Source organism: Ylistrum balloti, unplaced genomic scaffold (genome assembly GCF_031769215.1).
Source record: "Ylistrum balloti isolate Yb309-2 unplaced genomic scaffold, AGI_CSIRO_Ybal_v1 Utg371148, whole genome shotgun sequence".
In the NCBI taxonomy this organism is placed as follows: domain Eukaryota; kingdom Metazoa; phylum Mollusca; class Bivalvia; order Pectinida; family Pectinidae; genus Ylistrum; species Ylistrum balloti.
In genome coordinates this window covers 220,978-234,613 of record NW_026782629.1, presented here as the reverse complement: position 1 = coordinate 234,613, position 13,636 = coordinate 220,978, and the positions used below count along the sequence as shown (strand labels likewise).

At 34.9% G+C, this 13,636-nt stretch overlaps 1 protein-coding gene across 1 annotated transcript; it reads right to left on the bottom strand.

Annotated features, from left to right (window-relative positions):
- Positions 1-216: 216 nt before the first annotated feature.
- On the bottom strand, positions 217-12,738 carry LOC132561118 (hemocyte protein-glutamine gamma-glutamyltransferase-like). The gene is made up of 15 exons (XM_060225847.1): positions 12,705-12,738; positions 12,349-12,600; positions 11,980-12,255; positions 11,059-11,189; positions 10,334-10,447; positions 9,900-10,071; positions 8,786-8,921; positions 8,543-8,649; positions 7,789-7,948; positions 5,831-5,928; positions 5,406-5,479; positions 2,016-2,235; positions 1,404-1,567; positions 1,013-1,155; positions 217-426 (listed from the first exon to the last, which is right to left on the bottom strand). Exons 1-15 carry the CDS (start codon positions 12,736-12,738, stop codon positions 285-287), a joined length of 2,223 nt encoding a protein of 740 aa, XP_060081830.1. The 3' UTR covers positions 217-284.
- Between the last annotated feature and the right edge of the window lie 898 nt (positions 12,739-13,636).

Sequence of the window (13,636 nt, the reverse complement as noted above, 5' to 3'; positions counted from 1 at the left end):
ACTACATTAGTTCTAAATATATCGCTTAAGAAAAAATATGGTGAAAATACATAATGGCACATTTGAATAAAATCTTAACAAAAAAAAAAAAACGCTCCGTTATTCCAAAGACACACGAATAATCTGCACAATGTCAATAAACAAAAACTACAAAGAACTAATTATAGAAACAAAGTTAAGCAAATACAAATATATGTGTCCGCAAATTGTGCTATATATGCAGTGTGTTTCAATTCGTAATAATGGTTTTCCTAGTAATGTTTGATAACAATGGATATATCACATCACTCCACGATTTCTATCACTTCATTTCCGTAAATGACCGGAAGCTCCTCCGTTTCAAGGGTTGCCAGTATCTGTCCCATTCCCGGGCGAAGAGCCTTCAATTCAATGTCTTTCGTCCACGTTGACATTGGCTGGATGTCACTGAAATCAACGGAATTCAAAAAGGTTTAATAGATCTCATTTGATATGCATCAATAATAAATTATGTAATCTTACAGACATTCAACGGGTTGTCTCATTCAATTTGAATCTTATAATAAGCCGTAAAAGTAAAACGATTAGATAGTAATATTTCATTTAAATATAAATTGATAACAATTCATCCTATTGATCATTTTCTTGCATATTTAACCACTATTCCGTGACAAACATTTTCAAAAATGGTCCTATATGGTTCCACAAGGACAATCACATAACCACGCAATTGTTGGGTCCCAATTATGTCATGTTTTAAAACGTCATTTCCTTTGGGCTGAGTAGGATTTGTGTTACAATTACGGTTTGATGCATGACCAAACGATAATGAAATTCATATAACGAATTCATGATATCGATGAAAATGCCATCTGATACACTCGTGTCTCATTTGTGCTACGAATTAAATTTTCCCTACCACGTGAATGAACTGCTAAATAGAGAAAAGACCATCCAACCCCGGAAATAACCGGCGATACTGTAGGTATTGGTATTCGATTACATCTAAACCCAGCTCTTATTCTACACTTACTTCTGTTTTTCCTCTTTGTAGTCATCGAATTTTTCAGTATCGAAACTGAGGAAGCACCCAGTGAGCTTCAAAGGAAGAGGGTTCTTAACTGTCAATTTCATTTTGACGATATCTCCAACTTTGCATGTCTTTCCTCCTTTGACCTTGATTTAACACGTTAACAGAAATATCATTACTAATATTCTACATAAAATATGGTATAAAACAAAAACAAAACAAAAAAGAGTGAAATTTTTATTAGATATCAACATCCATTAATAATTGTTTGGAAATTATAGCAAAAAGGATTGCAAAATAGATCACAAAGAATTCTTTCTCTAAGTTTGTACCTCTCTTTTTATTTCAAGGAACAGCGTTAGACGATGAACAGAAAAATAAATATATTTCTTACGTGTATTTCCACGATGGAGTCATTTCGGAGAGAGAAGATTCTAAATTCTGGGAAAGAATTTCTAGACTTGGCAACGGTAACTACTGTTGAAACCTGAAATTCACTTTCCTCCATAAGTTTGTCTTTGTAATCATCCCATGTAATCTTCATTTCGAATTTTTGCTCTGAAAATAGGAATTTTCATTAATAATTACCAAATGTTAGAATTCAAAATTAAGGGAAACATTTTAGAAATAACGATTAATTTTCGTACAGTATAATAAGTGAGAGCATAACCAAAAATAATGTTCCCTTAAAAATATTCAAACGATGAAACAATGATTCTTTACACAATACATAAAAAATATTTCATATTTTCAGAAATTTATCATTTTTATCAAATCTAAGATATGTTATTTCATCAAGGTGTCATTTTCTGAATGCCTTAAAATAATATTGTTTACTTTATTTTACGCAAAAGGAGCTTAAACTATTTTAAAAGGAATTTGCATTATTTTAACTTAATCTGTTATTTGCATTTATCTGTATATCATATTTCATTATCCAATTTCAAATCCATTATTAAATCATGATATTTTCCTTCAGTTATTATCAGCATAGAGCAGGAAATACCTTCGTCGGGATTAAGAAAGAAATCCCACTTGTCTAGGATTTTTACAGGAATAGTTGTGGCTCCTGTGTAGTCCATGGAACTGATCTTGCATCTCATGTGGCTAATTTTCATTCTTTTTTCCTTGTCGTCTTTTGTATTTTTCACAACTATGACAACATCTAAGTCCTCACCGACCAAAACCTCATCTTTCTTCTTTTTCCCGATGGTTATTGTGACTTCCTGTGGCAAATATTCATACTTATCAGGATGATAATCGCCAAACATTGTTTTAGGAAAAATTGAATACGAGGGTTGATTGATAAGTTGTGGGCCTGATATTTAAGGTCATGAACTTTGAAGGAAATATTTTGTTATTTTTCAACATAATCCCCTTCAGTATCTATACACTTTTGCCAGCGATGTGTAATGGACTCGATGCTACTTTGAAAGTCCCTTTCTTTACAGTTCAGAAAGACCCCCAATGTATATATGACGTCGTTATCTGGCTGAAACTGGGTTCCTGAAGTGACCTTTTCAATTTTGGTAATAGATGGAATTCTGATTGAGCAGGATCAGGCGAATAAGGCGGATGTTTAATCAATCTCAAGCCACAATTGTTAATGGCAATCATGACAATGACAGATTTGTGAACTGAGACATTGTTCTGGTAGAACAATACACCTATACTGCATTTTCTGGAGCGCTTAGGTTTAATATTTTTCATGATTGTCTAGCAAGTGATGCAAAATATGTGTCATTGATTGTTTGTCCCTTTTGCAGATAATCTACCATTAGAATACCATCAGCATCCCAGAAAACCAAGACCATTGTCTTGCCAGCTGATGAAGCAGTATTTGCCCTCTTTCGCGGGTGTGAACCATGGTGTTTCCATTGATGAGACTGTTGTTTGGCTTTTGGGGTGAAATGATGGGCCTACGATTTATCAATAGTTACAAACTGCAGGAAGTAAGCAGGAACTGCTTCTCAAAGGTTCGTCTGGTGTGGTTCTGATCAACTGTCAGAGGTATTGGTACCCAACAGACTGAGAGCTTCTTTCGTAAGAATACGATGTACCCTTTACTTTGAAATCCGAACTATACTAATTATATCTCTCTTTATAACGCTGTCAGCCATAACAATTTCATGGACTTTATTTGCCATTTCTGGGGGTTGAAACAGTGACTGGCTTTAAGGACAGGCGTCATTCCGAAGGCTCTGCCTGTCACGCTTAAGTTCCGCCACCCGGCTTTTTACTGTAGCATATGAAGGGACATCGTTCACTAGTGTTGTAACCATATCAGTATGGATAGGTGCTAGACGTATGTAAATATTGAATCACTGCTCTTTCAGCGATTTCGCTCATTTTGCAAGTCATTTCCCTTGTTTATTTAGAGTGATTACTCTTCGACATAAACTGATCAAATAACACTAGTCTTCGGGTACATAGCCGTTAAGAATCATGGTGTATTAGAGCTGAAAAAGGACATTCCTGCTTAACTTCTTCAATACAAGGCTCACAATTTACCAATCAGCACACCTACCTTTATTATGTGCCATATATATCAAAAGTAATTGGTTTTTGCCATTCCAGAATTATTACAAACAATACCTTAGTTTTATTATAGTTATTTCATGGTGTCTGTATGAACTGTACGTTCGAACTACCAGATATCAGACGATGGGAAACAGTAAGACATTGCTCACATTCTGGCTGGTGTTTTATATATACTAAACAAAAAAGAGTAAGACTACTTTATTCTGTGATTAATCAATTAACCCCTTCACAAATCCTTACCAATCATGTACGAATAAAGTAATTGATCAATTCTGTTAAAACTGCAGTCATGGTTCATTATAAAACTTTGCGTTCAGTTGCTTTTATTCGACTGTAAAGGATGTTGGGGTCAATTTCAAAGGTAACACCATTAGTAACGGGTATGGCCACCGTTTGCGAAGTAAACAGCGTTGCAGCGTCGTCGCATGGAACTCGTAAACCGGCGGATAATTCGAGGAGAGATGTTGTTCCATTCAGCGATCAAGGCTTGGGCCAGCTCCTGCAAGTTGGACGGCTGATTTTGACGTTCTCTCACGCGTCGCCCAAGAACGTCCCAGACATGCTCAATCGGTGACAAATCAAGTGATTTAGATGGCCAATCTAACACCTGTACATTATTCTGCTGCAAGAAAGTTCTGCTGACGCGACTGGTGTGCATGCACTGGTGCATTATCCGGTAGAAAAATGGCGCCAACGCCAAGGCGTCTTAAGAATGGCAGAACCACTGGTCTTAAAATTTCGTCCCGATATCGAATGCCGGTTAAATTGCCATTTAACACAACAACCCTGGTACGAGGCCCCGCAAAAGCGGTCCCGTTCTGCGACGCAGCAGTTCGCAAAAAGCTCCTCTAGTCGCCTCCACACTCTGCGCCTTCCGTCACCGTGTTGCAGACAAAACCTTGACTCATCTGAAAACAGAACATTATTCCATTGTCGTAAAGTCCAACGACGGTGAACACGGGTCCAGTTACGCCGATTATTATGGTGACGTCGCAACAAATTGGGTCCAGTTTAGGGACGCCGCGCTTTCAATTGGTAGGCCCTCAACCTGTTGCGGACTGTTTGGGGAGACACACGACGCCCAAACAATGTCCTTGTAGTCTCTACTGCGGTTACGAATCGATTGCACAAGTGTATCAATTGTATGCGACGGTCATCCCTTGCGGTCGTTTTACGGGGTCGGCCGCTTCGGGGACGATCGGATGTTGACCCAATTTGGTTTAAACGACTTACCAACTGGCAAGTTGTCTTAACACTGCAACCAAAATGCCGTGCAACTCGACGGCGAAACTCCCAAACGTGGATCATTCCTACAGCCCTTTCTCTCTGTAATTGTGATCTTAGGAACAGTTGTCAGTTTGAATGTTTATGAAATTCAAGCGAAGATACAAGTTAGTCGCAGAAAACCTCGTGCAGCTCTTTCGCTAATACAGACATTCATGCGTGAATGATTATGGTAACCCCCTTGGATTTTGTAATGTAAAACATTACCATTTTCTAATATTGCACAAACGTCATTTTGTTTTCACTCATTTACAGGTGTTCGCCAAGGAAACACGTTAACATTTCTTTTTTGTTGAGTATATATATATATTGGTACTTGCTACATGTATTACAAACGTATGGAAAGTTAAACAAGTCTGTATATTTATTTATTTACCAACTTTTTTCCTCCTGCGAGAAAATATATTCAATACTAAATAATAATTATTTGCATGTAAGTGCTTGTGCGACAGAATTAGTCGATTATTAAAATCTGTAACTATATCTCCATTTTAAACAAAATATCTTTATTGATAATTCGAAAGTTTCTATCTAATTTGAGTATTTTTGAGAAATCAATGGAACCTCGTACCTGATCCACTTCTATCAATTCAGTTCCAGCATGTCTCATTGCTCTCGTCACTGCTGTCCTCTCTTCCAGGGAGCCTGTAGCAATATATAGACATGTACGATGATGGATGCGATATGTTTATCTATAGATCGTTTTCATATTCTTATCCAGACTTCAGTATCTAGTGTTCATGTTTGACTTTAAGTTTTACAATAGAATTGTCTTTGACCCGAATACAGAATTTACAAGAAAACAGGAGGTATACCTCTCAGCTGAAAATAAAATAGAGTTATACTGAAGAACATTATATCTAATTAATGCATCATTAGTAATTTTAAAAAGTTTTAATAAGTTACATGTATATAAAACCATTGAATATATTATAAAAATCTAAGCTTTAATGTATTCATCTGCATTTCGGTCAGTTCGGCTTTACTTATAATTACCTTCCTTGTGTTTGTATAGATCTGTAATATCCAGTCTGCTTCTGTAATATTCAATAGGCTTTCCGTCTGGCGGTTTGGTGCTGATATACTCTCCAACACTAGGAAAAATCAACAGTCGCTGTACTGCATGATGCATTAGTTTTTTTGGTTTTGTTTTCAAATACGATTGATATGAAACTATTCAAAGACAACATTTATTTTATACTTACGTAATCGGATATATTCTATTGGGAAACCTTTAAGGACTTCATTGTATGAGGACCAATGCATTGGCCTGTATTTGTTTCGTCACTCAAAAACATTGTTTTAATATTATATATTATATTTCTGGTTCTAAGTGTCCATGCTGTAGTAGATGGATTTATCGAATAATTGATTGAGGGTTCTATGTGTTTCTTTTCTTTAATTTGGTTCCGCTGCGATCTATTCCCCCTAATAAGATTTATTCTAAAATGCTGGTGTAATAGTGCATGGCGCATATTTGATAAGTTTCCCGATCTTATCACCGATATACTCATAAATCGACAATCCGTTATCACGACCATCATTTTGATGTACACCAGGAATCTGTATAAACAAGAGATATTTCACACAAATAAATCGACGGTTTGACTGGACAGAGGATAGAGCGTCGACAAGTTATCAGTGGTTGAAATGACCGTTTTGAATTGCAAAGAATATTTGAGAGATGTTACGAACAAAAATCTTCGTTGCTGAATTTCGTTGATATTACGATAAATCGTCTGTCATAGACTCATTTTTTAAAATGGGGATGGTATGCTTGTTTGTATCAACCGAGTGTTAAAACATTCATGGTCTTTTTTACGGAATACGTATAAAAGCAGACATACTATCCCCCAAGTAGACTAGAGCCCTTTAAATTGAAGCGTGACCTTTAATTTGTACGCCTATCTCATTCAGGGTATACATGTCACATACTTGCATTGGAAATCAATGTCATTTATTATAACAAAAAATCGTATATGAAAAAAGGTTCAAAAATGAGATAATGAGGTTTTGTAATTTTAAGTGTTTACCACTTAAAATACGACCACGTACAAGCGTTTCTGTAGATACCAATCTATACATCCCTATTATATCATCTGGTTAGCTTTTAGTAATATATAAGTAAAGTATCTACTTACATGTGAATTTGATCAGTGATATGTGAAAAGTGATCATCGATAGCACAGGGGGCATGTAACATTGTTTGTGGGGTAGGAGGTGGTGTATGTTGTTCTATAACTAGTACTTTCAATACGAGTCATCCTTTCCCAAAAACAATGTTACATGTCATTGTGATTTAAAGAGTACTTCCTAAATACACCAACATAAGGATCGTCTTTATACCTTTAACATTATATAAAGCTTTTATCTCATCACATCACAGGTGTTGTAAATTATCTGTATTTTTCGTGATATTAACAGATACTATGTATATGTAGACTTCATCTTTAGTAAGTTCAATAACGTCAAGTGTTTTTTGTTTTTTTTTACATCTATGTCATTGTAAATGTAATTGCTATCTAAAGCACTACAAAGCGATGACCTGAGTGAATTTTAAATTGCTATTGCTCGAAACCTTAACTATTCACAACTAAATTTAGAAATAGCAAATAAGCTCTTGAAGTAACCTTTAACCCATCAGGTTTTCTTCATTGACTGAAGTTCTGAATACGACTTTTGACGAAACAATTAGAAAACACAAAGCCTTAAGTTCATTTGTGGAATTGTTCTTAAAATAATTTCCTGCTTCATTGTTTCAATGACACACTCCGATAAAACAATCGCCAGAAAAAAAATGAATGGAGTTTTAATATCGTCCTTCTTTCTATCGGTACTCCAATTCTCTATACATATAATATAATTATATGAGATTTTACCAGTAGGATTCAACACATAGAATAGCAACCGTTCTAGCCAATGAGTGATAAAACACTGCTGTATTGATCACTTACTGATTTTTCTCTGTTTTAATCTTTTTATATCCATTCAAACTATGCTTGTAATAGATGATGTCGGCGTTTACTTCAGCAAAGACAAAGCCCGTGTCCATTGGCATGTAAGTAAGGCCTTCCCTCACTGCCCGAAGAGGGGCTGGTCCACATTGAAACAATCCTGTTGGACAAAAAACAAATCATACACCAGCAATTCCAATACCGTTAGATCATAATCGATAACATTTAAATAGTATGATAAAATATTCTTCCTTTTTCATATCTGAAAATGTTTTTTCAATTTATTTCAATATCAAAAATTATTTTTGTGTGATATAAATACATTGTTGTAATTAGTTTAATTATAAAGACCATTTATTTGTCCTCTAGAGAAAAGATACAATGCAAAACACACAATGATGGCATGATAGAAAAATGTTTTTTTTTTGCCATGCAAATTATTTCATCTCTTACATATCCAGCAGAAAACACGATGTCCATGTAACCGGCTCGGGACGGTCATTTTGGTATACCCATTATCATTATTTCTTTCGGGTTACAATGTACATGCAACATTTGCGTTGGTGTTGCAAACAAAAAAAAAAGACACGTTTACGTTTTTTATTGTTATTTTTGTATAATTCCATCCCCATTTCCATGCCCAATAAAAAACAAAACCAAAAAATACGAATCGTGTTTCGTGCACGCCACAACACATTTTGATGATATTGGGTACCCAGCCTGTACAGATATAAAACTAATCATGTCATCATACCTTCGCTTGTTTCCTGGGGCGTAGCATCAAAGATTTGCCAGCCGTTAAATTTGTCTTTTATCAGATCCGGTCTGGTCATCCATGCTTCATTCCAGACATGGAAATTCCTTTTCATTGAATTAAAAAAAAAAATCAAACAGCGAAAACATTCTACAGCAACGTCATTTTTTTGCGCTATTGTATATATTATTTATGATGGCAAGCACGTCGCAGAGTAGAAAGAAAGGTTCCTTCATTACTTACCAAATACTGTCATTTCTCAGTGAGGTGATCTCATCATCATCTCCAATGAGCTTTTCTATCGCATTGGTTTTGTCAGCGTCATGAGCAGAAGAATAATTTGTGACACTTCTGCAAGGTATTCCGACGGCTCTGGCGACTGTTTAACAACATAAAGTACATATCACTATATAGGCTGAATATTTAAAGGATGTAAAAATATACACAAATGAATAAAATGTTAACTGCAATTTTATAATTGGTAGCATAAAAGCCGAATAATTTAATAAAACGGTCTCATTCAACAGTTGCGCCCTCTAGGACTCGTTATTTAATCATAACATTTACCTAAGAGATAAACGAATTGCATGCTATGTAACTTCTGCTTGGTGAAATAGTTTCATATTCATCACTACTGATCATGCATTTCAACTTCTGACTTACATGTTATCACCCCGGAGTTTCTTTTTTTGTATATCTCAGTAATGATATAAGCTGTATAGCAGCAGCGTTAAAATTTGGGCTCATAAATATGGCGGAAAGAAAAATAATACTGTATTACATCGGGAAAGTGTTGCATCTATTTCAATTTCGCCCTTTGCTTCCTTGAACAGAGAGAACGATTTGAGATGGGATCTACAGTTTGCTACACTTGCATAATCTTTTCATATAACACACAGAGAAAGAAATGACCTACGTGAAGAATTATTATGTTATGGTACAAGGGCGAAAGTATTCTGATACACACTTATAGATTTTCTATTACTTCAATATATATTCTAATCATTCAATAATCGTGTATACATGTACGTGGAAGATTTTTTTTAAATACTGTAGATGTCTTTTTTTCTATATACTATATATTGCAATATGTGTGATCTATTTTTCACTACTTTTTTAATAATGAATGATAGTATGATATAATTATTAAACTCCGTAAATTTCAAAGCCTTACATATTAATCATTGACGTGAGACATCTAACCGTGTGCAATGAAGAGTAATCATTTCATAAATATCTCACCTATAAGAATAAACTTAAGACAATAAGCAATATCTGTGCTAGATACAACCTTCTTTTGTTCAGAATCTTTGTGAGACACATATTATGTTAATTGTATATCAACAAAAGTTGATACCTGTGACTGCGACAGCAGAAAAAACCCAGCACTGGCCGTATTTTACTGGGCCTTTATCTCGGAATTGTCTCAGGATGGATGTTGACCCTTTCCAAACTGTTGGACGAGTTCCGCCCGGGTAGTCTTTAGCCCAACGACCAATGATCGCACCGTCATTGTCATTACCATTAAGCTATAACAGATCTAAAACGTTAGGGAAACCGGAATTTCCATTGAAATCAATAAAATGGTGTCTGTATTTATCAGGTAAAACCAATGATATCAACGTTCTCGATTTAATTCGCTGCTTCTAAATGATTTTGAAATATCAATCTACTTCCTCAGGATAGAACTCATATCACTTACAACGTACATAATGCATTGGTATTATAAAGAAAACCTGATTTAAAAAAAATAACCAGTAATAGAAATATTATTATTGTGCATTTTCTTACCACTGACGAAATGGCTCTGACTACTTTGATGGGGTTACCCATATCTTGGTTGACGACTCCACCGAAATACTTTCTAATTAACCTCAAGGAGATTTGTAAAATATCTTCATCAAACTGAAATATAATGTTCAAATTTGACTTAATTAAATATCAGCATAAGCTTGTCTTGAAATACATCATTTCTTAGAGACCAAATAATGTGATTTTCGATGCAGTAAACCAGAGGAATCTTCAAATATCATGACAGTGTGTACAGTTGAAATTGCTTAACCCAGCTGTGTTGCATTTAATGATATTTTCCAAATAATTGATTGTGTCCAAAACAATAGCAAAACACAACTAGACATTTCCTATGGTTCTTTTCCTTTCTACAATATCCTTTCAACAACACCCGTTATCATCTAGAGATATGCTTGTTATATTATTTTCTAATGACGTCATCCTATATTGTTATCTTCAAATCGCTCAAATTCTATATGTTTACATGGAGGAAGACTCGTGTTCATTTTATAAGAATGTATCCGCGGTTTAGAATTTTCCATTCAAACTAATATCGATAAGTTCCGAAAGAAGTCATCCTTAGTATTATACTGTTTTACTAGATTATACATTATATCTTCTACTTCATATATAATGAATATGACTTCTAATTGTTTATATTATTTGTCAAAACTCTTGCAGAGTCTTCTCTATCGCATATAGAAATCAGTGACTGCCGAACCCACCTGTGCAAATCGCCAGGGTTTCGCTCTTTGATAGCCTGTATAGACACATCCTGACGGGTTCAAAACGTACTCACTCACAGGCTTAATATCCGACAGGTGGTCCGGGTCTTCCGGAAAATAAACAGGGTCCTCTGTACCACAAAACAACTGTTATTGTATTAATACAGTCTCATGGAAATTATAAGTGAACAAGTAAAAGTGAATTACACCAAGGAGATATACATTCCTTGATGTTTAACCAACGACAGCGTTTTAACTGTGTTTTTATTCCTTTAAATAACACTCTTAAGCCGAAAATTTTCATTATGTTTCTTGTACTTTGATATAAACCCATAGCATGCTTCCTAATTTGCCGTACAATCAAAAGTATCTCTTCCATTGAAATCAATTTCTGTAAAAATATCTTGAAGGAAATTAGATTTCTATCTGTCATCGGGGTCTACATTTTAAATAACAAAACTCTGTAACGTGGTAGTCAATCTGTTTATACTTTGTGTGATGGTCTAGTGTTATGTTTCCACTATCAGATCTCAGATCAGATCAATTGGACCAAGTTATGTGACAAATCGTTAGAGAAAATGTTGCGGTGGCTCTCATGAAAAGACTAAAAATATTTAAGCACCTTAACTTGATCAACAGTTTGTTATTGGTTATCTCCGTGACTAATTTATAATTATTTTCATGAAAACATCTTTTTGCATTTTTTCAAAAAATAAAACAGGGAGGAGGGGTTGCGTGTAATATTATGCTAATGGAAAGTTCTCATTTATAGAAATCTATATTTAAACAAATTAAAGGAAAAGTGCTTAATGTAACGAGCTTTTGTTCGAAGATCGCATTTCTAAAAAGAAAAAATATGCATCAATCATAAATATCTAATATTTCTAACATTTATAGGCATAATAATTAAAAAAAACTGACCTTTGCACCAGGCGTTGAACAGTATGAAGATATCTTGGTCATGTTTGTAATGGAGCTTCTTTGTTTCTCCTCTTTTGTCTTTTGAGATGGTATACACATGCAGGTCCCAGTCTCCGACCACACAACTTGGGGGCGTCAGCACTTCTATCTCAAGTGTCTTAGCGGGCATCTTGTTAGTAACTCGGGCTTGCCACTTTCCACTGTTGTCAAACTTTTTTCCTTCTTCGTCCATAAGTATTGTTGCTTCAGTGCCCCGCAAAACAGACGGATCCACCCCTTTCAACATCATATACAGCCTTTCAACATGCTTTTAACTACAATGTAATTCACTATGTATAGGTAAGATGTATATAAATACGTAATATTTACCAAGTGTGAAGCGTAGTTGGAGGTCGTGTATTTTTGCTTCGTACTCTCGGTCAAAGGTGATGTTGATGCTGAAAACATGACCACGTCTTACCACAAGGGCAGCTGGTTCATCTTTTCCTTCAAACGTCCTTTCTTTGATACATTTGTAGTCAATCGTGTGGTGGTCGGAAGCGTTCTTGATGGTTTTTAGATCTATTGATTCTACATGAAACTCGCGACTGACTTCCTCATCCTCAGCATTGTCCTCTTCATCTTGAAAAGTTCACAAAATATACAATATTTAGGTAAACTTGTCAACTACATGCAACAGTAGATATACGTATCATACAACTTTACTAAACCGAGAAGAGACTTACGTTTAAAAATAAGAAAATAATAATGTACATGCATGTCTTTATTAAAACACATCATCGAAACCACTTATCAATTGCAGAAATGATGATTCGAATTTTTTGTGATAAAGTTAGCACAAAGGCGATCGTCTGTGATAAATAGAAAATAACATATATATCAAATGAATTATTATCTGCACCTTTTCTGAGAACAATATTACCATATGTATTGTCTCCTTACATACCGGTATTGACTTCGCCAAAGAGAGTTTCGTCGTCCAAAAACTTTTTATAGCGGTTGTACGGTTTGTAATCTGCGAATAAAACAAAATCAAATCAGTATTGCTTGGCCACAAGTACCAATCACAGCATTGGTAAATTGATTTATATTAATTGATCAATATGTTATGTTTAAACATGTTCAAGAAAGTTTTTCTGGACAAATTTGAATATATTTTACAATATTTTCTTAGCCTAAGGTAAAAATATTATCTTGTAATGTGAGAAAATAATTCTGGGGATTCAATCAAAGGTTACACATACCACATATATCTATGTCGTATCTATCAATGTAAAGTTCCCGGAAGCGTTTTATTTCCAATAAAACTGAGTATTTAATCTTGTGTGGTCCATATCGCCGAGACTCCCTGTTGCGACGTGGAGGCGAAACTACTCGGCGCCTTCTTCTGATCATCTTCGGTCAGGAAGTGCTGCTGAAAATTGAACATTTTAAAATTAAACTTATTTATGTTGTTTGAATCAAATAATAATAAAATTCAGCATGTTATCGATTTTTGGAATGCAACCTACATAAAACGAAGAATTGATATATCACAATGGTACAAACATAAGTATGATATAGGATTACACATTAGCGCTGCATAAATTTATCATAAATCTGTATCGTTGGATGGAACATTGACCAACATATAGTTTAGCTAAAAAAGCAAAATCAT

Coding starts and splice junctions, on each gene's coding strand:
- LOC132561118 (XM_060225847.1), bottom strand. CDS start 12,738: ATGCATGTACATTATTATTTTCTTATTTTTAAAC. Junction 8,922..9,899: donor TTCTGCTGTCGCAGTCACAG/GTATCAACTTTT, acceptor GTTGTTAAACAG/TCGCCAGAGCCGTCGGAATA. Junction 2,236..5,405: donor AATTGATAGAAGTGGATCAG/GTACGAGGTTCC, acceptor TATTTGCCACAG/GAAGTCACAATAACCATCGG.